At 34.2% G+C, this 26,214-nt stretch overlaps 1 protein-coding gene across 2 annotated transcripts in view; it reads right to left on the bottom strand.

Annotated features, from left to right (window-relative positions):
* The window catches only part of DCAF6 (DDB1 and CUL4 associated factor 6), an 80,263-nt gene that overhangs the window by 16,921 nt on the left and 37,128 nt on the right, over window positions 1-26,214 (bottom strand). Inside the window, exons 11-16 of one of the 2 annotated variants that reach the window (XM_088533329.1) lie at window positions 22,361-22,528; window positions 14,602-14,661; window positions 9,109-9,214; window positions 7,497-7,612; window positions 6,599-6,682; window positions 6,106-6,424 (exon numbers count right to left, since the gene is read on the bottom strand). In XM_088533329.1, the coding sequence (XP_088389455.1) occupies window positions 6,106-6,424; window positions 6,599-6,682; window positions 7,497-7,612; window positions 9,109-9,214; window positions 14,602-14,661; window positions 22,361-22,528 (853 nt within the window). The remainder of the gene's footprint in view (window positions 1-6,105; window positions 6,425-6,598; window positions 6,683-7,496; window positions 7,613-9,108; window positions 9,215-14,601; window positions 14,662-22,360; window positions 22,529-26,214) is intronic. The other variant, XM_088533335.1, reaches the window with a different exon arrangement.

Raw genomic sequence — 26,214 nt, 5'->3', positions numbered from 1 at the left:
ATTTGATACTAAACACAAGATTAACATTTTTTTAATTAGTATTTTCACTACTGATCATATCAAAAGAAATGTTTATCGTAATGCATTGTCTATGCGATCTAAGTCATTTCCACAGTCTTCCAACAATTTATCCCCAAAGTAGTCTCATTTTTTACATTTTCATTCAATATACTGTAGAAAAATGACAATGAAAATTAGAGAAAAACACACTAATAAAAAAACTATGATGAATGCATCATTCATTTTTAATCTTACATTTATAGCAGCATAAAACAATTTCTCATGGGTCACACAGGTAAAACCCCATGCTAAAATGCTTAAAACGGTAAAAATGCTTATCATGAAATTTATATCCAACACAGTAAGAAACACACAGACTTCTGAAACTTTAAGAAAGCAACTGAATGAAAACCATATACTTCAATACCAGCTAAGACTGGAAGATAAGACAAAGAAGTATACGTCTCTGCTATTTTCCTGTAGACACTGAAAATATTAAGACTCATGTGCTTTCTATGCAACCACTTCCTGAGACTTTTCATTTCTAGCCATACAACCTCATGGTGTTAATTTTTATCGTCATGATTATTTTTTTCCTACTTGTTTTCTCCCTTTCACCTACATAAAGGTCTGTGACATTAAATCACAGGATATAATTTCTCCAAGATATGGCATTTTGCTAGACACAGATGTTTATAATAGTTTTATATATTCTCACAACTAATTCACTGAAGTGTTCAAATAGCGATATGAGATCAAGCGACCTTCATTTACTTCATTAAAAGAAATACTCCGTAAGATGTAGCACTTGTCAAATACATATCGCCAAATTTGACTCTGATAATTACATGCAGTTCCACAGCTTTGTTCAGACAAAACAAACACCCAAATAAATGGCCTTTAACATCTATATTCTTACATTTGTATATGTTTGTCCAGAATTGGGTGTTCTCTTCTATCAGACAAAGCAAATCAATGGTGACACAGGCAAATACAACATGTTCCTCAGCAAATGATTTAATTTTTTTTTTAATACAAACTACACACTTTTCAAATTATATTTTTTTCTATGGCACGCAAAAGGAAGATTAATAAGTTGTTAAATGTATACACTGCAATTTCTTTTCAATTTCCATGCAATGCATGCAGCTATATATAACTCGAGCAATATGCTTTGTAGTTCATAGCATTTAAGGTTTAGCAATTTTTAAAATGCTGGTTAGAAAGAAAAACCAAGAACCTGATAAATCAATTATATGGAAATGAAAAGGAAGAGGGGAGGAAGAAGATAATGAATTACCTCATTATTCTATCACCTATCGCTGTTCCTCTGATATTATATCTAGTAAAGGGAACAACAACTGAAGTCATTCAAAAATTCTGGGTTTCATGTTTTTAGAGGTTAGCATCTACTATAAAATGTGCTCTACTTATCCCAACTGAGAAGATTCCATCTCCTCACTGTGTTAGTATATGAGAAAATTTTGATTTCAACATGAATAATATTCAGATTGCAGATTAGTACACAAAGTTGATTTCTAAAATGTAGTAATTCTTCATAGTGTCATAGCAGAAATGAGAACAGCTATACAATCATTTTCATTTTAAATCTGTATGTTTGAAATTTTCACTTAGTAGTTTAACATTTTCCAGTCCTAGCCTTTGCTCATAAATCTGCTTCTATCAAAGTCTAAAGAAAATTAATTGTCATTTAAGTTTGAAAACAACTCTCAAAGACCTATTTAGATCAATTCTATGAAAACCTAAGTTGAGTCAGTTAAGAGCTGCACTTTATGTGCAAAAAATACATTATTTTCCCACAAAACCAAAGCATATTACCTATCTCTGTTGCAAATACATTTGCTGCACTTTGTAAATTTTAAAGAAGATATGGTGCCAACCTACTTCAAATCTAAAACCTCTATAGGTCCTCACATTTCAAAGAGAAGGGATCTTTACCCATAGATTCCCTAAGACACCCAGAGATTTTATTTTTCTCTGTTCAGTTGCTAGATAGACAACCCTGCTGTATGAAACAGCTTTCGTTTTTTAAATTTAAAATTACTTAGGGCAGCTGCTTATACACTTACACTGAAATCAGCATGTATTGCCTAGCCCAATGGTGGTAAGGCTAAAAGAACTACTTAGTTTCTTTTTGTCACTTATGTTCACCATTCCCACGGTAATGCCCAGTGAATGCAGAAATACTACAGGAAAGAGAGGTGTCACATTCCCAGGTGTTCCTTTGAAAGGCATGCCTTTCCAGCAAAACTATTCCAACTTGACACAGGCTCCAAAAGATGTCATACTCAATGCTTTTTTTTTTTCCCCATTCTGAAAATACTTAAGATTCCATGCACTTAACCAATTTATCAATCCATAGAGGACCATAGCATTTCCATATCTTTTGTAGGAAATTTCCTTGTTGCTACTTTTAAAAATCCTTTTTAAAATATTTGAAATTAAATTCAGACTTTTTCTTTCTGTATCTGTTGCCCAGTGTTCCCTGGGAGTTCAATTTCAGGTAAGTTGACAAGTAAGTGTCTATTTTTGTTGTATTTTGAGATCTTTAAGCAACACTTAAGAGTTTGTCCTTTGCATCAATTGGGAGAGACCCATTCCTCAGTTTGAAAATTTAAGAGTTGAATTTATATCCAAATAACTCAAAAAATGGAACTTCTCTAAACAATACAAATGTGACATGGACAAATTTCCTTTTGCAAGTCTGAAATCTAAATGAATCTGAATGAGCTCTGTTACTATTTGTGCAGAAAAAAGCCCTCCCTCCTATTATTCAACTGTAAGAACTGCCAAAAGAGATTTCAAGGGGGTATTTCTGACACTGCTTTTCCTTGATTTCAGAGTAGAGAATCAGAAGCCTACCCTTTTCAGTAAGAAATTTTCAGTAAGAAATTGACTCTAAGACAGTTTCCTTAATCTTCATTTTCCTCAACTGCAGAATTTCTCTTCTATATAAACAATAACTAGTTATTAGGTGTGGAAAAAATGATAAGAATGAATTTCTTTGCAGTTAAAAACCATGTAATGTTATATACTGGAAAAGGCTTATTAGTCAAACACCTTTTAGCACTCTGATTCAGAAAGCTACAGTGTTTTTTTGCCCTAAATAAAGGCAAGTGTTTTTTGCTACTGTAAAATGAGTTGCAAGAGGTAGATTATTGTAGCCTGGCCTTTAACCTTTTCTGGAGAAAGAAGTCAAATAACTCCCTCCAGATATTCTAGAGAGGCAAAATATACTTCATTACTTCTATATTAACATCATTAATTATCTCATAGGATGACATATGAGAAACTAAATTATTAGGTAAACTGGAGAAGATGACATTTAGTAAAGGAATTGTTAGGTAACACAATTTACTAAGTGAGAAAAATGTCAATATAAGCCTATGGGAAGCATACTGGTGGAGTTCTTTAAGTACCAGTCTTCAGGGCACTGATTTAACATAACACTAATAATCTTTGAGCAAAGAGTAGGAATGCACCCATGCAGTGTGTTGGGGACATAAGCTTGGCTGATACTGCCTAGAGTACAGAGCAAACAGGAGGACCTTGGGGGAGGTGGAAGAGGAAGGAGGGAATTCAACAGTATAAAACTGACAGTTGTATCCTTCTGAACCTCCTTCTGGGAGGAGATGAGAACACATCTGTTGGAAATGACAAATCAGGAAAAAGACCTAAGATCCTATGTCTGGTCATAAGCCACCAATGAGATACTTAGAGGTGAGAGAGGAGAAAGAGACAACTGCAGCTCTCTGCTATCTGAGGGTATCTCCTCTAGACAAAGGGTAATATGCATACTGTTATTCATAAGAAAATCTAAATAGCACAGTGTACATAACTCTAGTCTCCGACATTCAAGAAAGAAGTGGAACTAGAAAGAGTACAAAGTGTATGATGACGGACAACACTAACATTTTTATTGAGAAGAGTGCAAAAAAGGATGGCATGCTTAATGCAGTGAGACTAGAGCTGACAAACATCCTTCAAATGAAAAACTCTGGGAATGGAAGAACTATTTAATATATTATGTTAGCACAAGAATACATTGATTACAAGAATACATTGACTAATTATAGTCAACTTAAGTGGATCACAAGTGATGTTTGGAAGTAGCTTCCCACAAGGCGAGGGGCCAGGCAGATTTGATGTAAATTTGACCTGTTTATGAAAGGGATTATATGACATAACATATGCAGTAGCAGTGCATATTGGTATCCTCTCATTCTTTTTCATATGAATTATAAACACTAAAGAGGGCTTACAGTTAACTTTTAAGACCACTAGTGTCTGCTTTTTCTCTAGAAACCCTAATACCTTTGAAAACACAAAGTTTGCCTCACTAGTTAGCTTTACTAGTTCACAGGGCATTTACAAACTTCTCAAACCAGCAAATTGGGAGGAAAATGCATCTAAACATATAGCTAGATGATTAGAGTTCAAACTAGAAAACCAGAAGCAGAACAAACTGAAGTGTTCAGGCATTAAAACTGATTACTTGAAAGCCTAGAGGCTATGCTAAGGAAATACTGGCTATCTAGCTTTTGTCAGATATTTTTCTGATAATTTCATATAATTTTTGGGGCAGGGTTGGGGGGGCAAGGAGGGAGAAAAATAAGGAAGCAAGAGGCCACGTAAAGAATTTTAATTGTATCATTAATTTAACTGAATGCTCTATCCTGTATGATAAATTTCAACTGCTACATCAAGAAAACAGTCTGTACACAAACAAGTAGAAAAAACATGCAAAATGAAGTGTAATTTTATTTATGATATAGCCACTAGTGGGAAACTAACATCTGTCTGATACCTCGAAGTTTTATTCTTACTGCATTATTACAAAAACTATCACATACTAAAGATAAAGCTCAGGAAGAGATCTTAAGAATCCTGCTCAAAAACAGAAATTATTTGAATCGTGGAGCTTTTCACATACTACTCTCTGAATTACCAGCTCATACCAAGCATTGGCTTTGCAGTTGAAAATACCTCTGCCATTGCATCCTTACCTACAATTAAAATTCATTTAGTACTGCAGAGATAGTGAATGGATTATGACAAAATATTTATGTGCTGGCTTTTTCATTAACACCCTGTCCTTTAGTAGGCAGGATCTGTAGTGCCATTATGTAATAAGCCACTATCTGTTCTTTTTGTCACTGCTGAAAATGTGGTAGCCTATAAGTGTTTTTTGTTTTTTAAACTGCAAACTATTTAAAACATTTCTATATGCAACTACTACATTCTTTTTAACTTCTTAGCAAATATATATTACAATGTTTCCTGTGACAAATTTGTATTTCTAGGGGAAAAAATTAACAGCAACATAGCACTGCCTTTGCACAGAACAGGTATAAAGTTAGCTTAAGCATCTGACACACTAGATTACACACTAGATTACAATACAACTGAAACAAAATAGATATTTTCTTAAATACAACAGTAAAGTTAGTTTAATTATGATAGTATTTAAAAAGTCTAAGAATTGATGCTAATTAACAAGGTATATTAATACAGCAATACTGGATTGGGACAATATTGGGGGCTACACTTACTGAACAAACAAGTGTTTAATACCTGTTTGCATTTTACCCCCCCCCCCAAAAAAAAAACAACAGTACGTGCACCTTTTCAGAGAGAGAACCTTTAGCATTCTGCCTAATTTATGTGACTATTATGCATACATACATACTGATATTCAATAACCATCACAAGAAAAAGTTAAATAAAATAAAGGCAAAAAAATGTAGGTCCCTCTGTCCTAAACTCAGATTTATAAGCTTTCTATACTTATGACTCCAGTAAGAATACTGAAAAATAAAATCAATGCAAGTACTTAGCACTGTCATATATAGGAGGCAAGATATAAGCACAAGCAAGTATTAGATCTGTGGGAGCTTGACCCTCGGGGGGAAAATGTAGTTATACAGACCTTACATAGAGGCAAATTAGACTCAGCCACCAAACTCTTGGCTAGTTGTTAAAGAAGGACTTGGATTTTACTTAGGGATATAAGGCATCGATTTCTAGTTATCCCCTTAAAAATAAATTTTGACAAGTAATTAGAAAGGTAAATACTCTTCTAACCTGTGTCCTGGTCCTCCTCGATACCTTGCTCCAGGGATCAGAACAGGGTCGTCATCGCTGTCATCAGTTTCTTGGAGAGCAGAGGTCCTGGTACAGGACTCCTCTGGAATTGCAAGCCCTGAGGATTCTGGGTGTGACTGAGGTTCATCGTTTGCAGCATGTGAGTTGGCAGTACTTGGCTGACTTGGCATTTCTTGATTTGCACTTTTTTCACATGAGGATCCTTCGTCTACATTTCTGGAGGCAGTACCAACACCAGGAACATCATCATCTTCTGCTTGGATTCCAGAATGTTCAGAAGCAGATGCATCTGATACAGCTAATAGAAAATACTGGTGAACCTAGGTCACAGCGCTTATCATTATAATGTATTTTAGACAACATTATAAATGGTTACAGAAATTAAATTAGGCATATTGAGTCTATATTGGAAAGTTAGCTTTTTTGGTTTTCTACTTCTTGTAATTACATCTGAAAAAGGACAGGCACACACCTGCTTCTGTTGTCTCTGCAGTTTTATCTGCACTTGTCAGTCCTTCAGCACTTGAGTCATCCTTGTGAGATTCATCAGGAACTCCTGAATATAACAGTAAATTACATGATTTCAGCACAATAAGCATCAATAATATAAGCAAATCCAAGTAAATGTAAGCAAAAACACTAGCAGTCCTAGATCAAACCAGTGCCCTCCAAAGCCTACATGTCACATTGTCTGATCAATATCCAAGATTTCAGTGGGAGTCAAAATATAGATTTCTAACTTATTGCTCAGGTCTATACACCAAGAAAGAAAGAAAAAAAAGTATTTCATTCTTGTTCCTTAATGTACTTCAATGATACGAGAATTTTAATTGCAAAAATAGCATTAAAATTCTTGAAATATAAAATAATTTAAAAAGTTGTTGTTTCTCAACACAGAAATTAAGTTATCTTTCTATTGAAAGTTGTAGAGGTGTGAGTTTTTAAAGTATTTCCAGGCATTTCTATGGAACTCATCAGTCATTTGACTTGACTGTCATTTTGGCAAAGAACCAAGAAAGAAAAGAACACTTGAAAGAAAACTTTAAAGTAAAAATTTCAAAGAAACAATACACTTCAGTCAAATTTTGGTTGTATTATTTTTCCAGTACAAATGAGGGACAAAATAGGTCCTTAAAACAGAAGAATAAGAGTCTTAGAACCAGGAAAAGCTAATTTTCTTTGTATTTACTTGCACCTACATCAGATGCGTAACTTCCTCTTTTTTAAAAATAAATATTCAAATTTAATTATCTTTTATATTCTGCCCTCATACGCACATCTATAAGGCTGTCATTGTATTCAATGCTAGTCATGAACACATGAGAGTAGAACATTGAGTTTTCCACTACAGAAATAATGCTGCATCTTACTTGTTTCTTCATCTTCAGGTGCTAACTCTTCTGAGGCTTTTGTTTTAACAGAGTCCTCTTGGCCTTCAGACTTGCAGTGACTTCCACTCCCTCTAGAGCTTGAATTTGTGCTGCTCCTAGAAACATAAACGAATGAGAAATGATTTAAACAGATAACTGACAGCACAGCCCGGTCACCTTCTTTTTTTTTTTTTCTTTTTTTTTTAAACTGCAAACTAGCAACTCTATAGCTGGAGCTGCAACTGACAAACTTGACAGCAATTTCAAAATTATCTTTTATTATGTCCATCTACCATTCATCCATGTTTATTATCCCACCCTTCCTCTCTATTACAGATCCCTATTGTTCTCTCCTTTATTACCATCTCTTACTGGAAGCTTTAAAGGATTTTTTATAAAGGATTTCTTCATTGTTTCCTAAAATATTCTGTGAAGGCTCGGTAGGATTCTGCTCTCATATTTACAAATTTTGGTATTAATAACTGATAGGGAAGTTGTTTCGTTACATGAACTACAACTTGTGAACAGAGCACTAATGGCATATGTATCCCATCCAATTGGAAAAAAAGTTTAGATAACATTTTACAGGAGCTCTACCCTCACTTATCTTTCTCTCTCTTGAGACACGGACCTCTAGTTTGGATTTGCAGGACTCAGAGTTCTGATATTTATCAAGATCTGTACTTGAAATTGATTCCTTCATGCTTGCATTAGGTAATTATTTGGAACAAGAATTTCTGTTTTTCAATAAGGGAAACTATTCCACTGGAAACAAAATATTTTTCCAAATGTCATTAATTTTTTTTAAGACTCTCTGAAAAATATCTTAATTTACAAATGATAAAGCCTTGTTTTTGAGGTCGCTTATTCTCTCCCTGACCCTCTCTATTCTGACGTGTTAAAACTTACATTTCCAGAAAGCAATACAAAAAAGCCTGAAACAAATATCAATTGAGAGAACTGCAATCATGATTCTCAAGAATGTAGTCTGTTATTACAATTATCTTTTTTACATGTTTATGTTCTTTGTAAATTGATTTATTTTATGTTGCTAGAAGCAGCACAGATCACGCTTATTGTAGATTGTTAGAAATCTCAGTATTTCAAAACCATATGCACAGTCTTCATTCCATGTAAATGCACAGATTAGTGATTGAAGTAAATAGTAATTTCCTTCTTTTACAACCAGAAGACTCTGTCACAGGAAGATTAATTTGCTTGATAGCATGCGGAAAATACTGTGGAGCACAGAATTAAACCTGAAGCTCTAACTCCTGGACTAACTTTCCATCATTATAGTACCCTGCTTTCATAAAGACAGATTAGTGCATACTAACACAACACTAGTATTTGACCACAGTATCAAGTTCCATACTGCTAATGATAATCTATTTTTTTTTATGCTAACTACTGCAAATCAGAAACTCCTGCATAGATTCCATGCAAAAGAATGACTATTTTGAGTATATTAAGGACCACAGCCATTTCAAACTACAAGCATACCTAAAGGAAAATAGGCATACACTATTTTGAAATGTATCTGCATCTAAGTAAAATGGACTTATCAATAGCAAAAAGAAAAAGTAAAAAAAATCAAAAAGTAATCTCTTACCACTCATCAGTGAAGTCCAGTTTTATTGTGCTTGTAGTTGTTCCTTCTGTACTATAGTGCAGACTTAAAACTGGTTCACCTGTTCCTGCTCGTGGTTTATCACTCTCTGCAAACATTAGGTTGATAAAGTTTGAATGGGAATCAGCAATGCAAATAAAATTTACGTACCTGAAGATATTTCTAAATATCTTAACAAAAAAACAAACATGGTAGCAACATCCACAACTATGTCTATTTGAGATTGTTTACAGATCAAGCAGAAAGTTAAAAGTTTCACAGTAAACACACCGCATTTATACATTGCAATGCCTTGGAACTGGCCTAAAATTTGTTTGTATTTACAACAGAAAAGAAGGTGTATGCTTTCTTTTGACATGCAGGTAAATAAAATTACTAGATAAATATGTGCATCCACTGTTATCCATTATGAGCAGATCCCTTCCATATCAAGTAAATTATTTAAAAGAATTGAAGGTGTTTTTAAAAGTGATGCTCAGTCTTTTTTGCCTCAGCAAAAAAATAAGAAAAAGCTGACAAGATCACAATTGGTGATCTAGAAAAATCATCAACTCCTTTTTTTTTCTTCTTTTTTTTTTCTTTTTTCTACTTATAATCCACTCAAATACAAATATCCTTAGACTTAAATTGTCAGGCAGGTGCTATAAAAATCTCTGCAAATTCATGTTTTGGGCTTTCAGAGTTAAAAACCCTTTATTTCCTCTAAAAATCTTAAGTGGCAGGGAAGTACTTTCAAAATGCAAAACTGTATGAGAACTGAAATCAACAGAAGTGAAAAACTAAGAACTACGGTAACTCTGCCAAACTGCAGCCGAGAGGCTTGCACGACTCTTCAGTAGGCTTCTTCAAAACAGAACTGTTCAGTAACACACATCCATTCACCCAAAACCCTTGAGAAAATTCATGGTAAAAGACTACCTATTTGGCATGGCCAGAATTGTCATTAATGCTGAAGTGACTATGGACAATTCCTGATAAGAAGTACCATCATATTAAGCCTCACTACAGAGATGCCATTTCCTTAGGATTCAGATGAGGGAGAGTTGCCTCAGTTTGGGGCACAATGCCGGGCTTTTCGTTTCTGGACCATCTGGTGAAAAGTATGTCAGATTATCATTGGCTTATAGAGTTCAGAAATTTGACAATAACTATAACAGTTGTTACAATACTGGATGCAAACTGACACTATTATGCAATAAAGTAAAAACGTAAGAACTTTTGCAAGTTTTTGCAAAGTTTTTGCTGCTGAGGAAAGTTTTTGCAGGAACACCAATTCAAATCTAACATCTAATTCAGGCAAGCATGCAAACTCTGTCACGTAAAAGCTAATCATTGAAATAACAATGGCTACAATATTCCCACAAGAACCATTATTTATAATAAAGGACTAACATTGTGGGAACTAAAGAATTCACACAGCAGACCTTAACCTAACCATGGACGGTCATATGTGTAAGCTGATGACAGACAGAAACCCACTCACTGCATCACGGCAGTAATCTGCTGAAAAACTTCAAATACATACTTATACGTATTCTGAAGCAAAACAAAATAATAATTGTAGAAGGAAAAAAGAAGTAAAAGAATTTCAATCATCATCCTGAGGATGCAGGAGCAAAGGTCTCATTCTATGCAACATGTATCCAAAGGAAAGTTCATATGTATTTTGAACCAAAATGCTATCTTCTTTCGTAAGTAAATCAAGGCTTTTTGGCTTTTGTAGCAATTTACCAGCAAGTCTTAGTATACAAATCTGCTCACAGTTTAAACATACCTTCCTAGGAAAGAGTAAATATTGACTATATCCAAATACTGTTATAAGGAGTCAGGCTTTGAGAGACACAGTAAAAAAGATATGAAATACTTGGAGAATTCTTTAGCTTCCTTGTAATAAAGACACATAAGATACAAAATTACCTCAGGAACCCCCGCCTACCTCGACTGCAGGAAGCCTTTTGACACTGTCTTCCACAACATCCTCACAGGCAAGCTCAGGAAGTTGGGGCCAGATGAGCAGACAGTGGGGTGGACTGAGAACTGCCTGAATGGCCAAGCTCAGAAGATTGTGGTCAGCAGCACAAAGCACAGCTGGGGGCCTGTAGAGAGCAGTGTTCCCTGGGGGTCAATCCTGGCTCAAGTATTGTCCATCCAGAGACCTGGATGAAGGGACAGAGCGCACCCCCAGAGAGTTTCCTGATGATACAAAACTAGGAGGAACAGCTGATGTGCAAAAGGGCTGTGCTGCCATTCAGAGGGACCCTGAGAGGCTGGAGAGATGGACTTTACTTAGTGTTGAAGTGATGCTTATATTTATTCAGAGGCACAAAGCTGAAAGAAGTGCTTTAAGTATAATGCAAGAGGACAATATCATGAGAAATAATTTTTGTGAATTTCTAGAGATAGATAGCCACTACTCAGGCATATTATATACTAGCTTTTTCTCGTAGCTACAATAATATGGACTACTGTTTGGACTGGGTGTGTTTCTTCTTTAATCTGTCTTTAGGATATGAAAATGACACTAATAGGAAACTATAAAAGGCATAGGAGACAAGATTCTAGTAATTAAGTGCATAGAGTTATTTGTGTGATTCACTAATTTACATTAAACCTACAGTGCTAAAGACAACTATATGAGTGCCTCTGAGAAGAGATAAGCTCTGCCTAGTACATAGCTCTTTTAGAACAATCATGCAAAACTCTGTAACCATAAACTCCTGTTTTCAGGAAAGGCAGTGGGATTGCCAAAGGCTGAATGGATCAGAGGAAAGTACACAACTCTTTCTTTGCTAGGTTCTTTCCTCCTAGGAAGGGAGTAGGTCAGATCTAACTCACATTGACAGAATACTGGAGGGCAGAAGAGGGTAAGATGTACATGTTCTGTGATTAAGCGTAGAGCTATGGCCAAAATGACTAATCTACTTATACATAAGCTGTAATAAGCAAGATGACTGCTGAAAGAGAGAGCAGCAAATCAACATCCTACTAAAATCTACTTCAAATTCCTCAGAAATACCTTTACTTAGATTTTACAGCAATACATTTTACTCAGAGATACTATCAATTACTTACACTCAGTTTATATGCCACCTTGTCCTAGAACACACATGCCTATGAAAGAGTCCATTCCGGTGGTGCTTACAGGAGGAAGATACATGTCAACTTCCTTCCTTATAGCTGAAAACCAATAGTCATTCCAGATACCTTAAACTGCAGAAACAAATAAAAAGCCCTCGCTTTCTTCCCTTAGAAAAAGAACTTGTGCCAGTGCAACCTCACAAAGGTTGTGGCTTTTAACTATGAAGCCTTAAGAGTGCAAAAACATGCTTACAGATTTTATTATTTAGTTAGTATTTACTAGCATTGCGAGGAATTCAAAGCTAGTTTCCCTTATCACAAAGGCTGCTCTTCTCACTGGTCAGTTCACAATCATATAGTAAAGAGAATGGACGGCTCTCCAAGAAAATTTCCATCCAGCACTAAGTATACTTCCTCATAACAAACAAACAAAAAGCAAAACAAAAAGAAAAGAAACAAAAAGCTTTATATATTCTGCAGTTGTATTTTTGGAGGGAAAATTAAAAAATCAGAAAAAGTAGGTATTTTCTAAAAGCAGAAAAAAAGTAAAAAGAGGAGAAAAATATAGTGTATTTCAGAAAATAGGAATTCTCAATGCATGAAAATTCAGGAATAACGGTGGAGATTCCTTTATATAATGATAAACACTGACAAAGTAAACAGTGTTACATTGATAGCAGTCAGTAAAAGGACACTGAGGCCTGCTAAGGGCAGACTGAACATAATTCTTCATATCTCCCTAATCCATAGTCCAAGATGTATCTTTGTCCAGATAATTCTCCTATCAGCTAAACGTCGCACTGCACTTTAAAGAAGGAAGCAGCAGAGAACATGCTGTGCTACACCACAGAGTATAGTTCTGAAATTCTTAAGCTTTTATCTGCTGAGCTCACCATAGATTTGGAAAGCACTATCTACACAAGCCAGTTAGTCTTTCGGGGAGGTGAAGCTAATTAGCTGGGGAACAGCACATGCCAAGGCAGTTCCCAGGACTTAGGGTACTACTGTATGCACAGACATCCATAACTGACATAGCTCAGCACAGGATGGTATCTATAACATGGCACCAAACAACCTGAAATGGACATTCCCTTAATGGATTACTGGACCATTGCATTAATGTACAAGTATATAAAAATATTAGTTCTCCGTGAGGCCCCTGTGTGTTTAATAGACAAGTACAGCAAACAAACCATTCATCAATTATCCTTTTTTTTCCAGTTATAAGAACTCTAATAAGTATATGGACTTCATATGTTAATACTAGTTATTCTACTCACATCACATAATGCTTTATTCCAAGGAGTTCATAAAGAGAGCATAGCTTGGCCACAAATTCATGAGCAGACTACTAAACTGTGAGTAATTAGCCAATTTGCATGTTGAGTTTTAATGCTATTTTCACCATAAGATGTAACTCCATTTAAAATATATTTTGTCAATATAATACACAGCTTGATTTTTTTTCCAGTCTCCTGGCATCCTAAAACAAGCTATATCTCACCAGTTGCCAAACAACGTTTTTGAGATAAGAGATTTCAAAGCAGTCTTCCAGTTGGAATCTGAAACATGATAAAACCACCAGCTCCTTTTCAGACCTACTGAGACTTTAATATGGAAGTCAGCATAATGCAGAGTGTATGGAAACCCATTTTAAAATTATCTCTAATATTTATTAATTATTCACGCATAAATATTCAGTAAAGATAATACTCATTCAGCTTTAGTAAGGTCATGTGCAGTCCATTTCACTGCTTACAATTTGAAAACTGATGAATAATGAATAGCCTGCTTCTCACTAGATTCTCTTCCATCACCAGTTCAGATGGCAGGTAAAGTGAAACACGAGAATTGGTCTAGCAGAGGGGTCTAGAACAATTGATTATGACTAAAGCTAGTGCACCTAGGTGCATATAGGTGCACTTGAGTTATTTGGACTGTGCAAGTATAACAAATCTGCACACCTTATCTCCCCACCGCCCCCAAATAGCTTTGGCTTTATACAATCACAAGTAACTTTGATGATTATACTTGCTCTTTAATCCAGAAGGAAAAAAAAAACCCTCCAGAAAACAAGAGTGTTTGAAGAATTAACTCTGCTTTTGGGGGGGCGGGGGGAACCACTAAGTGTCTGTGGAGTACATCAGTACAAAATACTGTATATACATAAAAGCATTAAGATTTGAGCATAGGATGGTTTAGAAAATGATTAATAATTAACCTTACTCTGTTACTGAGAATTAAATAATTAATCAGTTTCCAGCAGATCTGCTTATGGAATTCTGCTTTATGTAGATGAACAGCATTTTAGACTGTTTATCATCATGAAAAGCATTTTTAAAAGAAAGCATTGCAATCAGCTATGGCTGGGTATAGCGTATTTCCTGTCACACGCACCCTGTTGCTCATCAAGTGACATGGATCCAAGCTGTTTGTTAACCACAGAAGAAGGAGAATCTGAAACAAAAATGAGATTTCAACTTAAAATATAAGCAGCAGAGATCTGCAACAGTAATGTCACGATCATATATTAGCTTAAAATAAATAAAATTAAATTAAACTAAAAAGCAGCAACATAAGGAAGCTTTGGTTGTTTCCTGAGCAGCCAGGCATATCACAGTCTTCAGGCATGACAGATGCAAAGCCATTGTTTCAAACCATTATGTGTTCCTTTACGAAATCATTTACCAGCCTGAAACTATGCCAAAATGTTGATATTTAAAACATCTATTACAGAGGATTTTACTGCCTACTTCAAGTTTCTAACATGTCAGGAATGACACTGAAGAGACATGATTTATAGAAAGCCCTTGATCCAACTATCACACAATATAGTATTTCAAACAATGTACTAAATATGAACTTCGAAATAGTCACATAAAACACTCAATAGCATAAGAGTATCTTCAGCTTTGGCTTTAAATAATCAATATTTATACTACAAGCATAAAATGTAAGAAGTAGGAGGGTTTACAGCTATTGCAGCATATAGACTGCTTTTGCAATATGAATTCACCTAAGTATATCCCACTCGTGACATCCCAAAGTCTACATTCTTAGAGGATATATCGAGGATATATCTCTGTAGCAGCGGATGACCATGAATGGGTCTTCATGACTTTATCACAGTAGCACATCAGACTTATACAGATTTTCATTTAATCATGGAAAAAAATGAAAACAACACCAGTTAAGTACATTATTCCATCGGACACCTTCAGTTAATAACCATCATCAATGTATTCCCTGGGCACATATATTTCTGATGTAATGCTCAGTATCTTCTGTGATTTTGTGCATTTCCTTTGTCACTTCTGAAGATCATAACTTGTTTCTGTATTATTTTAATATCAGCTTTAGTATATAAATTAGTTCAATATTTCAAACATAATATTTACTAGACAACTACATCTTGGATCCATTTCTTAATTTTCTGGCATAAGCAATTCATGCTGAGCTGAAGGGATTTAATGCACTGCATTATAAAATACACTAAAGATGCCAAGCATCATCACATGCAAAAAAAAAAAAAAAAAAAAAAAAAGAATTTAAATCTTGTACAGGGAAAGCAATGGAATAATATGTTCTCACCCATACAGGTAATTAATTTTGAGCACAGATTCTTCCTTCATTATATTGATACCTAGCATGCTGAAGGAAGAAGTGAATAACAGATACTAAGGTGGTCTGAGGCAAGGCCAGTGTTTTTGGAGGTTCACCTGCTTTGGAAATTAGAATTAGGCTGTTTATTTCCATAACAAGGGTACAAAAAATTGGCCTTAGGGTAGCTTTACCTCTGTTTATCTAGGCTTAATCCTTGCACCAAATGCACCTATGCCAGACAAAGTTTTTTTCTCTAGATTTAGATCTTAACTATGAGACTTATAAAACATTAATATATTTACTTTACACATCATTTCTAAGTTAACAGAGAGCTACTTATACTGAAATATTTTCAATGAAGTGCTAATGCAGTTTTCAGACCATAAATCAGAGGAAAAAAACTGGTGTGAAGATGCATCATGTCATAAAATTTCCTACTTATAGTTCAGCCGACTCAGCATAGCAATTAGTATCCCTCTCTCCTCAAGGGCAGACCGGTTTTGATCACTGCTTTGCAGCTATGAGCCCATGACTGGGATTAACTTGTGTTCAAAAGCAGTGAAGGGATGTCGTGTGTGGCAACACATAGGCCAGCATTGTTGCCACGGTCCAATTTTTCTGCATGTCCTTTTAAAAGGCAAACAATTAAGAACACTGCCAAAACATTTTAGTTGGCTGGAAAAGCTAGTTTCATCACTTCTTTATATTAGGCCAAGAGGAACAAATGTATTTTGAAAATAAATAATTACATTTAGTACACTTACCAAGCCTTCTGTATTTCATTAAAACCTCAAGCATACAACAGTGAGTAAAGAATGTGGGTATAATTTACCATTTGCATCATTCAGTCACAATAAGTGAAATTGAAAAATTTTCTAGGTAATCATCCATGCTTACATAGGCTTAAGTATCAAATTAATATTGAGATTTGGGACATTTTCTTATCGTTTTGGGAATGTATCTCACTTGGAATAAAACCTTTTAAGAATTTTTAAACAAAGTAAAGGAAGCATACTAATTTTTTCAGCTAGTACTGTTACAAAAAGAGCTCTGCATGTAACACTTATTAACTCACTGTTTTCTTTTTCAAATCCCCCAAAGTTCCAGATCACCAGCTCCCCTTTGGAGGCGCACTGCAGTATTCAAAATGCTAAAACTCCACAGCTCAAGCAGGGAAACAAATAGGACTGTGAAAGTGGACTAGAGAAGATCAGGCCTCTCTTTTAATAGATGGCTCGATTTTGTACAAAGTCTGATTAAGTATTCTTCTCAACTCTGAAAACAGTTTTGGGAAGAGAAAAAAAAAAAAAAAAAAGCTCTTACCTGAGCCTTTACAAACTGGATCTGTATTCCAAAACAAGTCACCATTGGCTGTAATGTCACCAGTACATTCTAAACAAGAATACTATTTAACGAGGGATTTGGAAAGCCATAAATTTGGGGGACCTCAAGCAGAATATGATTTTGATGCAAGTTATATGCTAAAGGAGTTTCCTATAGTTTGTGCAACCACCAGTTAACTTCACTAAAATATTAATATGCCATCCTTTACTGTTTTGGTTGAAAAAGAGGAAAAAAACCCTCCTTATACCATCTTAATTCCAGCACAAGTGACTGAGTCAGACCTGAAGCAGTGAAAATTGTTTTCAAAGTCCTAATCATGGTACTCACAGCAGATATTAAACCCAGAAAAGAAATATTTAATAGTTAGGGGTAGCTGCTTTCTACAATCATAAGCTCTCAATTACACAGTTTGGAATTCAAGTAGAGGTATTTCATGTTCTGAACACTTAAAAAGAGTTCAAGAAATTTGGTAATGAAAATTACAATCATTCCCCTTTTCATTCAGAAATCTTTAAGACAGATACAGTAGTCAGCCTTAAGGACTTCAACTGTACAGAATTTTGACAGAACTAAATTTAAGAGACACAAGTCAGCATGCATCATAGGTTCAAGTAGTCCTTCTTATTTCTGTAGGTAAGATTATGGACATTGACCACTGCTGAGGAATTCCTGGTGCACACTAACCTATAACCCTGCTGTAACTTGTTTACACAACAAAACCCAGATTCTTTTTCTGCATCACTCCAAGATTTACTTTTTTAATATAACTTCAAAATCAGTTGCTTAATGCCTCTGTTACCTCTCAAGTGATATTCTAGCCATTTAAAGTTTAAACAAGTGGAAGCACAGTGCTCTCAGTCTTCCATTTATGACCCACTACTAGCTTATGATGATAGGTATATGGCATATCATTACTGGGCAGAGCAGCAGTAAAAAAGGTTATAAAGGTTTACTTTCCTTGAAGATGGCTTGTAAATGAAAGCTTGAGGATGAAACAGGCCTCAGACATACATGGCATATTTTGCTTTTGAAACACAGCTTCAGATAAGATATCTGATAAAACAAAGACTCTTTGCCATCTGAGGGTGTAGAATGTTTTCCTTAATGTTGTATCAACTCACTGTCAATGATTACTTAGCTAACTCACTTAGGTATTCAACAACAGTAAAGTTTTGAGCATAATTTTCTAAAGAGTGAAGGTTAATTATTAGATACCAGGGTTGCCGTTCTTCAAGTTACTCTTCGTGTAACAAGTCCTTAAGCTAGAAGCAGACAAAATTACTATACTGTTGGGGTGTAGGGTAGTTATCTTCTCTACAAAATAAGTAAATACTTTCAGAACAACTTTTTCTGCTAGTAATTTCAAGTATTTTTTCCCATGTCTCTACAAGTAAAACAACTGAACTTCCTTAATTGCAAAGATAGGGACTAAGAATGAAATACAGGGCAGAAGGAATGGCCTGAATATTACAATGAAGAAAAAAAAAAAAAAAAAAAAAAAGACCCACCACACTTGCAAGCATAAATTACATAAGTTTTGGTAAAGCAGGGATTGAGAATCTGCAGTCCTGGGCCAAACAGAATCTACAACTTTATTTCATGTGGCAGACCATGAAATTTTTTAGGATGTGGTTTTTCTCAGGAAAGTAACTGCTGTACTAATAGGTGCCTGGAGAAAGGAATAGAATAAAATAGAATAAAATAGAATAAAATAGAATAAAATAGAATAAAATAGAATAAAATAGAATAAAATAGAATAAAATAGAATAAAATAGAATAAAATAGAATAAAATAGAATAAAATAGAATAAAATAGAATAAAATAGAATAAAATAGAATAAAATAGAATAAAATAGAATAAAATAGAATAAAATAGAATAAAATAGAATAAAATAGAATAAAATAGAATAAAATAGAATAAAATAGAATAAAATAGAATAAAATAGAATAAAATAGAATAAAATAGAATAAAATAGAATAAAATAGAATAAAATAGAATAAAATAGAATAAAATAGAATAAAATAGAATAAAATAGAATAAAATAGAATAAAATAGAATAAAATAGAATAAAATAGAATAAAATAGAATAAAATAGAATAAAATAGAATAAAATAGAATAAAATAGAATAAAATAGAATAAAATAGAATAAAATAGAATAAAATAGAATAAAATAGAATAAAATAGAATAAAATAGAATAAAATAGAATAAAATAGAATAAAATAGAATAAAATAGAATAAAATAGAATAAAATAGAATAAAATAGAATAAAATAGAATAAAATAGAATAAAATAGAATAGAATAGAATAGAATAGAATAGAATAGAATAGAATAGAATAGAATAGAATAGAATAGAATAAAATAAAATAAAATAAAATAAAATAAAATCTGCCTAAAGGCAGACCATCAAAAGCAACCTTTCAGGAAAAAAGATAGAGAAATTTATCTGCATGGATGCAGAATGATTATGCCTTTGTCGAGAAGCAAGAAAGACAAGAAATCTGCAGCTACAGCTTTCCAAGGAAAGAGATCACTCATACATACTTTACAAAAATAAATCTCAAAGAGGTTAGAAGAGGGGAATAAAACTATTTTTATCCCTCCAAAAGAACAAATATATTAGTATAAAACAATACATCTACAGACACATCCAGAGCCTAGAAGTCTTAAAAAAATAAATAGACAATGGAAAGATGACTTCGACTCCTTAAGCAGATGGTAAAGTCTCTTTCGCTCCTTCCACACTGGGGAAGGAGGAATACAATGGAAGAAACTAATGAAGCACGACAGGAAATTCTTGTACTTAGCCATAAAGGTAAAAGAAACAGGTATCATGCAATCTTAGATCAAATACCTTGAGGAATAAACGACCCAATATCACAGCATACAGCTTTCCTATAACATGCAGGGTGTACAGCTGCCTGTTATTCCATACATGGATTAAACAATTTTCTTCAGACTGTATGTAAATGTGCATATAATCTATCGCTCAGTAATATTGACAGGAAAAAAAGTGGGGAGGAGACCTGGCATTAAATGCTGTGGGCTTGACTGACATTAATTATTTGGAAACAAGACTAGGACAAGTGATTACGGAGTATACTGACTTCAAGACTCGAGTTAAGACCTATTACCATTTTACACTGCTTAAAAGAAAAATAAAGGTCAAATTGCCTGAACACATTCAAATGATGCATCAAATTTACGTGTTTAAATCTTCCATAGTCTATAGCACTGAAGTTAACAAATTCTAGCAACCAAACAGCAAAAAGATAAAACAGCCTAATTGAAGCTGGAGATGACCTAGCAAAACTAATTTTTCCCCTCCCCAGAAAACACATGTTTCCACAGGGCTAAGAAAATCTTTGTTTTAAGTCTATTATTTAAAAAGATGTCATCACATAAAGAATGAAGTAAATATTTCAATCTCAGCTTCTTCCAAGGATACCCATGCACTCCATGGCTCTCTGGGGATCCCACAACCTTCCCTTTAGTTCTCTTAAAATTCAAAGCATACAGCAACTCTGTGAGGCAGTGGTGGGATCCAAAGTGAAGTACCTCTCTGTCTCCCAGTCAAAACAAATATTTAAAGCTTTTTCTTCACATCTATGTTAGTGGGGATCCTATGATACAACGACCACAACAAGAATTATAATGCATTCAAGAAATAGATGGGTGAGACAGGACCAAGTGAAACCCAAACCAACCCATACCACAGTGAGATAGTAAAATACCCACCAATATATTTCCACCTGCGAATTCTACAGATGGTGAAAATAACCAAACTTTTTTTCAATTTTCAATCAGAATTTCAAGAGGAGACAATTTAGTTCCATTTTCCTTTTGGATTGACTTTTTAAAAAAGAAAAAGTTGAAAACATCAAGACTTACTTACCACCATTACGTTAGTCAGGGTTTTCTCTCTGTCTAATACTTACCTTTTGAGTTAGTATACCATGTTTTTCAGTTGGCTGAAAAAATATTGTCTTTTTAATAACAAAATAGTTTGTTTTGTTTTAATTTTCTATTAGGCTTTTCCTGGAACAACTAGGGCTTCCTGCATCCAATTTTAAGAATATTGCTATCCTTGTTTCTCTTGTTCTACTCTCACACACAAAGTGTCACCTGTCCCGGCCATCACAACGATTAGAGGTTTTGCAAATTCTTTGAAAATTTCCCTATTGTAGAAGATTATTGAAAAGTCAGTAACTAGATCACTAACTGGATCACTAGTCACTCTTGGATCAAATTGCTATTGTGGTTCAATATAAACGAATAGATTAAGCCATAGCGGGTCAAGTTGCTAACGTATTAATCCTCAAAAGCAATTTAGCCTCACCACAACTATGGCAAAATTTATCCATACAGGAAACAGAAATAGCCACATCATCCTTCTAATATAAGCCATGCTGATTGCTCACACTTTCAATGTGCAGCCCACTCATTGCTACATGGGTGCCATGACAAAGTTTGCTTCGAGTTAATACTTTAAGGCCTACCTCTCTAATCAAGCATTCATATGCATGCTTCCATCCTACCCTACAACTTTTTCAGAAATGTTTCTTCTATAATAAATAACTGCAAGGTTTTCTTATAATCATTTTTTATCTCAATAAGACAAGAGAAAGAGGATGGTGATATCAGGAAAAAAATCATTCTGTTTTTTGTTTTTGTGGGTTTTTTTTTTTCCATTTTTTCTTTAGAAAGTGCACATCTAGAGATTAGGCTTTACTACAGGTACTTTCACTCTACTAACTGTAAAAACAAAATATGTAAGAGTGCCAAAATTCTGTTTCATTGAACTGTTACCCTGATTTAACACGTATGCTCTCCAAGGCTGAGTCTCAAATATGGTTACCGCACAAAATTAACAGCAAAATGCAATTCCAAGGGTTTATCGCCGTATTCAAAACACAGCAATTTCTTACTTAACCACTTAATAAATATTTCATATATACCTGAGAATGTGCACTTAGGAAACTTTCTTCTTATTGTACCATTTAAGTATATAATTCAAACATGTTAGAAAAACAAAGGATTTCATTATTACTCTTTCCCTAACCATGTGATGATAAACACCACCACATGCAAGTAAGACAAGCAGCGAATGCATTAACTATCTTGTTCTGAAACAGAAGCATCTCAGCAAACAACAGCAGCACAAACTATAACTATATTAGCTGCTTAAGAAACCTTGACAAATGACAACCTGATGTCTGAGGGTCCTGTGAGGAGCCCTTAGAGGAAGACTGATCAGAGGTGGAGGACTGTGGTGCTGCACCCTCAGCTAGCTCTCGCTGTCTCTGTTGTTCGGCCTTCTTAAGCCTCAGCCGCTGCAGACCCCTACGGATTATAGCTAACTCAGGTCCCATTAACTCTGACAATGGGGAAAAAAACAAAAACAAAAAACAAACAAACAAACAAAAAGTGTGTAAAAGAAAGAGGCACAACACGTACAATATAAAGAATGTATAAAAAAAAAGTGACCAAAGAGAGAAGCAACAGGTACTAAGTGCAATTAAAGTGATAAATACTTCAAAAAACAGATTTAATTTTAAAATATTTAAATTGCTTTTCTCTTCCTAATTTTTTTTATCATATGAGTTACACATTCAGTTTTCTTTGCATGCAAGGCATCCCCCTCCCCACCTTCAACACTTAAAACATTTAAGAAATAACTATTTAAAAATAGATCCTAATTATGTAAAACAAAACAAACAAGTATTCACTTACCAGTTACTAGCACACAAAACAAATCACTTGTGGTGTAATGTTATGCAATCTTGGTCTAAATAGGTAAATTTTGAGAATCTCTCATTTCATAACTTTCTGAGTGAAAAGCCATTTTAATAAAAATTTGACCAAAACAAGCCTGTGTCTAATAATATCTAACCCCCAAATAAAATTTGAGCTAATGGTAAAATGTATTTCATACATTCCCAAATGGGTGAAGACCCAAAGTTTGGAAACATGGTTACACAGAGCTACAGAGAAAGTAATTTAATGCATTGCAAATATTTCAGTATTAAACGGACTATTCTATCAGATACATTTTTGCAAACTACTATAAAATCAGAAATAAGTAGTTTTTTTCACTCTTTACGTGCTTTTTATAGATTTTCTCCACTTATAAGAGTGCTGTATAGCAAGTGCTTCTCTTTATAGCACAGAGACTGTCTTGTTATTATCAATTATTTCACAGAGCTGAAGCACAATGTTGATCTGAACCACTGCCAAACTCCTTTCATATATAACCCAGGTAGTGTAGAGAAGCCAATTCATACAAAAATCTTTGCACCAAAAAAATAGCTAGTTTTGCTATGAACTGCTAGCCTAGACCTACCCTTAAGTACCTTGGAGTACTTTGCAGCCATGAGGAAACTTGCAATGAAAAAACCCAACAGCATGTAACGTTAAAATACTGAAGAACTTTGCATTCAGGTATCACCTTTTACCCAAGCAAAAGCTTTACGAACACACTGTAATGCTTATTCACTCAGAGAGGTAAGCAAATTTTAAATTTTGCTTCATATAGAGAAAGAAACTTAAGATGTAATCTAACCACTTGATGAAACAGTCAGACTCTTGAGTTAGACTTGTGAGTTAGACTCAGTTAGACGCAAGACTGTCAGATCTTAGGTTTTCAACCTAATACCAGTTCTGGAAAATATATCATGCCAGTTAATGGTTGAAAAGATATAACAGGATGATCGTTTCCTAAAACAAATCTGGCATGGAATATTTTCAGAGATTAAAAATCTTAAAATAATAATACATTTCGGTGGTATCTAAAATCGTAGCTTTCCGCATATGTTGATTCATTTATCATTTAAGCTGTAAGAACTAAATCTTGTGCTTTAAAGAAATAACTATCCTGAATATGTTCGATTACACCATTAGCATGCTGAACAACCTCTAAGCAAATGTTTATTTTTTCAGTGAATGGACTGAGGATAGAAAATGGAGAGAGAAGGAGGTAAGAAAAAAATAGGAAAAAAAAAAAAAAAAAAAAGAAAGAAGAGGAAAAAAAAAAGAAAGAAAGAAAAAGACAACTAAGCCTTTTCCTGAGAAACTAGCTTCCTTCTGCCATCAATGTGTGTTTGGAGTTTTATGTTGCAATAAAATCTGAAGTTTCTTAGTAGGTTAAAACCACAGTACCTTAAAAGTAGCATAAAATTGAAATATATTCATTTCATTGAATGAAATTGAATTCAGTGAATGAATGATATTCATTCATTGAACAAAATAAGCAAGGGGAGACAATAGGATTTTTTTTTCTCTCTCAGAGACAAGCATCAAAATATTCAGTCATTATACTTTCTCCTTATAGGAAAGTTTGATTCAAACAAACTGACAAGAACAGGCTTTTGAGATATGTCTTTCTAAACAGACCTGGCTGATAATTTGCAATTTTCTCAAATGTTTATAACTATTCCTCTCTTGCAAGACATATAACACTGCCCCAAGGATCTCTAGTACTGAACCATTTTTGCACTGCCTGAACATGTGTATTTTTTAAACATTACAAGAAGTAACATGGATTCTAGAAGATCACTCAAAAAAAACCCACAACTATTTTCTAGAAAACCATATCAATGATATACTTAAATCATGCACATGTAAAGTTATTGCTATTTCAGTAAGATTAGCACCAGAGCCTGTTTTCAGGGCCGAGGAAGTGACTTATGAAAAGCTGTTTACAAACCTGATCCATTCTCCTTTATGAATGCATGCCCCTATCCTATGCAAGTCTACATAAATTCGCACAAGTCCATTCAAATATGCTTCTGAAAACATCTGTTTTTCTTCTTCCATTTGGTCTTCCAAACACCACAGCTTCTAATACCACATTATTTAAAATGCCACTCTGTTACTTTCCCACTCCTATCACTCCCAAATCATACCACTTCACTTGAAATTTTTGTCTGAATTTCTCACATTCATAACGAACAAATTGATAATTTCATCTCCTCCTACATATTTTATCTCCCCTACACTCCCTCTAGTTCCTCTGGCCTTACTTCTGCCTTTTCAATCCTAACAGCTATCTTGTCATTTCAACACCTTTTATATGTAAGACAAGTGTTAATCTGCACATAAAAACAAGCTCTTACTTTTTTTTTTTTTTTTTTTTTTTTTTTAAACGGAACATTTTTTCCTTTAATTGAAAACTTTGTCTAATTCTGTTTCATAGGAAACTTTCCTCTATCTTCAATAACAAGCTTATCTTTTTTTCTCAATTTGCTCTCTACTCTCAGACACACACTACTTAAGCATAACTTGAATAAAAGTTAAAATAACTCAGATACTAAAATCTTTTTGCATGGTAACAACACTGCAGTTCTAAAGAGACAATCTATACATTATTATACGTATTTATATATATATAAATAAACATATATATATATATATATAAAAAGATGGTTTTCAGTTTCAGCCAGGAGGCCATTTTCAGTTTGCTTAAACAACTAATTTCAGAAGTTTAAGCTATGCTACCAAGTCACTATTCCTGAAACCAAAAAAGCAATAGTTCTGTCTTGACCTCCAAATGCAAATATATAAATTCAGTAAATTCTGCTCTGGATAAAGTGCCCTGTTTTCACAATTCTAAACTAGTGGCTGTGAATAGATATCATAACTGGGCAGCATCATAGGTTATGTAAGTATACAAACACAGCAAAAGAAAGTATTTGTGCTCAAGTCCACCCACCCACAGCCCCACTACTACTGCTGTTCCATCACCTCCTTCTATCCAGGAGCTTCTCCCCTCTCTCTAAATTTGTCCAACCTACTCTACTTGTTTTTGACCTGTTTTCAAATTAAACTATTATTAAAGGAGGTGCAAACTAAAATAGCCAAGTTACTTTTTAGATGTACAAAGTATAAGCTATACCACAACTATAATATTAATTTATACCTGCAGCAGGTATAAATTATGCAGCAGGAAGGCTGCAAACAATTTCAAGATGATACTGCTCATAACTAATGTTTGAATATGGCATTAAAGAAACTTGTTGTTGTTGTTTTTTTTCTCTCCATGGGATTTAGTTTTAAGAGTTTTTG

Source organism: Tinamus guttatus, unplaced genomic scaffold, assembly GCF_059628265.1.
Source record: "Tinamus guttatus ecotype Peru unplaced genomic scaffold, ASM5962826v1 Tinamus_guttatus_pri_ptg000035l, whole genome shotgun sequence".
NCBI lineage: Eukaryota > Metazoa > Chordata > Aves > Tinamiformes > Tinamidae > Tinamus > Tinamus guttatus.
This window is presented reverse-complemented; position numbering and strand designations above follow the sequence as displayed.